The 3,986-nt window shown below is 50.2% G+C and overlaps 1 protein-coding gene across 1 annotated transcript; it reads right to left on the reverse strand.

Moving 5' to 3' along the window:
* Positions 1–2,525: 2,525 nt before the first annotated feature.
* Positions 2,526–3,557, reverse strand: LOC130500647 (uncharacterized). The gene is made up of 2 exons (XM_056995583.1): positions 2,792–3,557; positions 2,526–2,737 (listed from the first exon to the last, which is right to left on the reverse strand). Exons 1-2 carry the CDS (start codon positions 3,555–3,557, stop codon positions 2,526–2,528), a joined length of 978 nt encoding a protein of 325 aa, XP_056851563.1.
* Between the last annotated feature and the right edge of the window lie 429 nt (positions 3,558–3,986).

Here is a 3,986-nt window from a genome sequence, read left to right on the forward strand (position 1 = left end):
ACCTTAGATAGTTGATGATGGGCGTCATCCAGGTATCCCCTTCGTCTACCACGGATACTTCTTCAGGTTCCCTCTCCTTTTCGGTCGCAGACCATTGGAGGACCAGTAGTGGGATGCTCATATGACTTGTAGTTTCTAGGGCGGACCCTAGGTTAGCTAGAGCGTCAGCCTGGGAGTTGTGCTCCCTAGGGATCTGGGTGAGCTTACAATGTCGGAACCTGTCGAGTAGTCGCTTAGCCACGGATAGGTATCTGATCATACTCGGATCTTTCGCCTGATAGTCTCCTTAGACTTGGCTTATAATCAGTTGTGAATCGCTGAAGACCTGGATGTCTTATACCCCCATCTGTTTGGCGAGTGTCAGCCCTGCTATTACAGCTTCATACTCAGCTTCGTTGTTTGTTGCTTTGAAGTTGCAACGTACGGCCCTTGAGGCTGATTCCCCCGTGGGGGAAGTTAGGACTAGTCCCATGCCTGCGCCCCTTACGTTACTAGATCCATCAACGTACAGTGTCCATTCGCCTTTCTCCCCTTCGATATCACGAAGCTTTACCTTTTGTTCCAGGTCTGGAAGCATGGCAAGAGAGAATTCTGCTACGAAATCTGCCAGGACTTGCGATTTGATGGCTGTTGCAGGCCGGAAGATCACGTCGTATTCCCCCAGCTCTATAGCCCATTTTGGTAGTCGTCCAGACACTTCTGGCTTATGAAGAACTGCCTTGATGGGGAAGGAGGTGACCACCACGATTTGATGAGCCTGGAAGTAGGGGCGTAGCTTTCGAGCAGCGTTAACTAAGGCAAGGGCCAGCTTCTCGAGGTTACTATAGCGGGTCTCCGCGTCTAGTAAAGATTTGCTCACGTATTAGATAGGATGATGTTTCCTTCCTTCTTCCCTTACTAGGACCGCACTGACCGCGTGTTCCGATACCGCCAAATAGAGCAATAGGAACTCACCTTCCAAGGGTTTTGAGAGGAGAGATGGAGTAGTGAGATAGGCCTTGAGATCGGATAGGGCTTGCTTACATTTCTCGGTCCATTGGAAGTCCTTGGGGTCCTTCAAGGTTTCGAAGAAGGCATGCGACTTGTCGGATAGCCTGGATATGAACCTGCTCAAGGCGGCCATCCTTCCTGTCAGTCTTTGTACCTCCTTGACGTTGCGAGGGGAAGGTATCACCTGGATCACTCTCACCTGCTCTGGGTTTGCTTCAATGCCCATGTGGGTGACTATGTACCCTAGGAACTTTCTAGAGCTTACTCCGAACGAGCACTTTGAAGGGTTTAGCTTCATGTTGTACCTCATGAGAGTGGTGAAGGCTTGTTAAAGGTGTGAGATATGGTCCTCGGCGTCCATGGACTTTACCAACATGTCATCAATGTAGACTTCCATGGTCTGCCCTATCTGATCGGCGAACATCATGTTGACAAGCCTTTGGTAGGTCGAGCCGGCGTTCTTCAATCCGAAAGGCATAACCTTGTAACAATAGATACCCCTTGAGGTCATAAATGAGGTCTTCTCTTGGTCGTCAGGATGCATTAGGATCTGGTTATATCCGGAGAACACATCCATGAAACTCATCAGCTGATGACCAGCAGTTGCGTCGACTAGCTTGTCGATGTGAGGCAAAGGGAAAGGGTCTTTAGGACATGACTTATTAAGGTCCGTGAAATCGATACAGACTCTCCACTTCCCATTCTTCTTCCTGACGACCACTACATTAGCTAGCCATTCCGGGTGTTGCACCTCTCGTATGAATCCAGCATCTAGTAGGTTCTTGACCTCTTCATTGATTATCTCGTCCCTTTAGGGAGCGAATTTTCTCCTCTTCTGTCTGACAGGATGATACCTCGGATCCACTTTGAGTTGATGCATGATAACATCGGGATCAATTCCAGGCATGTCTTCATGAGACCAGGCAAAGCAATCGGAGTTGGATCTTAGGAAATCGACCAGTCTCCTTCTCAGGCCTTCCGGAAGCTTGGAGCCTATCTTTAAATTTCGGCTTGATTTCCCTTTCGTGAGTGGGACCTCATCCATTTCTTCCACTTCCGGCACTTCGGTATGTGGGGCCGGAAGTTTCTTCTGTAGTTGCTATAAGGGTAGTCTGATAGCAGGACCTAGCATTCTCTTGATCTCCCTCGACCGCCTTGATGCCCCAAGGGGTTGGGAACTTGACCAGCTGATGCAAAGTTGAAGGTACGGCTCCCATGTCGTGGATCCAAGACCTTCCCAATATCACGTTGTATGATGAGGGGCAGTCGACGACTAGGAACTTCGTGGCTTGGTTTACCCCTTTGGCGTATACGGGAAGAAGGACCTCTCCCAAGGTTTGTTTGACTTCTCCAGTGAAGCCTACAAGGGGAGTCGCCTTTCTGGTTAGAGCTGTAGGTTCCCACCCTAGGTCGGCGAAGGCCGAATGGAAGATTATGTTGCTGGAGCTCCCATTATCTACTAGTATTCGCTTGACCAAGCAGTTTGCTATTGTAAGTGAAATGACGAGAGCGTCGTGATGAGGGGCAAGAACCTTCTACTGCTCCCTCTCAGTGAAGCTGATCTCATCTGTTCCAAGGAGTAGGCGCTTGGGACCCTCGGCCTCTTGGCAGTTCCTGGCGTTGCGAGTACTTCTCTTGGCTGCGGCACTGCTAATTCCGCTTACCTCTGATCCGCCTGAGATGACATGGATCACCCGGTCTTGCTTTGGTGGCAATGCAAGAGCTGCCTCGATAGGGAGACCGGGACCTTCTTTATTTAGAAGGTTCTTGGCTTTATCCGAGAGGAACTCCCGTAGGTAGCCTTTCTTGAGGAGCTCAGCGACTTCCATCTTCAGGGCTATGCAATCCTCCGTAGTATGACCATGGTTACTATGGAACTCGCACCATCGCTTGGGGTTTCGATTAGCCTCTGCGGCCTTTATCTTAGGAGGCCACTTGACTTGAGGACCCATTTGTCGTAAGACACCGATCAGTTCTGGTTTGGATATCGCAAGATGGGAGATGTCAGGCCAAGTAGACACCATCATTCCTTCGGATCTAGGCAAAGGTCGATGCTGGTACCTGCCCCTGTTCGGGTTACTAGTCTCCCTAGCGGACTTGGAGTGAGAAGGCTCATCGCGGTCACTCCTAGTAGGCTTTGATGACTTCTGATCGTACTTCAGACCGGCTTTGGCCCTACTAGCAACGTCTTCTTCCCATCTTACTTGAGCCCAAGCACGAGACAGTACGTCTTCCATAATCCTGCACTTGTATTTGATCAGCTCCTTGTAAAGATCTCCCTCCGAAAGTAGACCCCTCTTAAAGGCTGAGATAGCCGTATCAGCGTTGCCCTCAGGGATAGCCACCTTCGCTTGGTTGAAGCGAGCTATGTAGGAACAAAGGGGCTCATTCCTATGCTGGAGGATCTCGTAGAGATCATCTGAGTTCTTCTCTAGGTCACGGCTGCTAGCAAACTGCTCTGCGAACTTATAGCTAAGGGCTGCAATGGATTTGATGGATTTCGTAGGCAGGTTGATATACCACTGGAGAGCAGGGCCGGTCAAGGTTGATCTGAATCCTTTGCACATGGTAGCTTCCCGTGCATCCCGAGGGATTGCTACTGCTAGCATGCATTGCTTGTACTGAGCGATATGATTGTCGGGATCCCCAGTACCTTCATACATCTTTATGCTCGGGAAAGAGAACTTTCGCGGCATCTCCACCGAAGCAATCTCTTCCACGAAAGGTGTATCGGAGTAGGACCCCTCATTACTTCTTCGAATAGGAGGAGCTACCCCTGGGAGCCTTTCTATCATAGATTGAATGGTGCTGAACCTTTCGGAGACCACTCTTTCTAAGTAGGCTGCTAGAGCCGGATCTGAGATCCCAGGATCATCGGATGAGTACTCTTCGTCCTCCGTATCGGAATCGCTATCCACTTGTACTCGGGTCCCATCGTTCGCGGCTCCTCGGTTTTCGGGTTCGTCTTCGGTTGAGGCGGGTCGACGAGGTACTTC

The sequence above is a fragment of the Raphanus sativus genome, unplaced genomic scaffold (assembly GCF_000801105.2).
Source record: "Raphanus sativus cultivar WK10039 unplaced genomic scaffold, ASM80110v3 Scaffold0006, whole genome shotgun sequence".
In the NCBI taxonomy this organism is placed as follows: domain Eukaryota; kingdom Viridiplantae; phylum Streptophyta; class Magnoliopsida; order Brassicales; family Brassicaceae; genus Raphanus; species Raphanus sativus.

Coding starts and splice junctions, on each gene's coding strand:
- LOC130500647 (XM_056995583.1), bottom strand. CDS start 3,557: ATGTGCAAAGGATTCAGATCAACCTTGACCGGCCCTGCTCTCCAGTGG. Junction 2,738..2,791: donor CGCTGAGCTCCTCAAGAAAG/GCTACCTACGGG, acceptor TAAATAAAGAAG/GTCCCGGTCTCCCTATCGAG.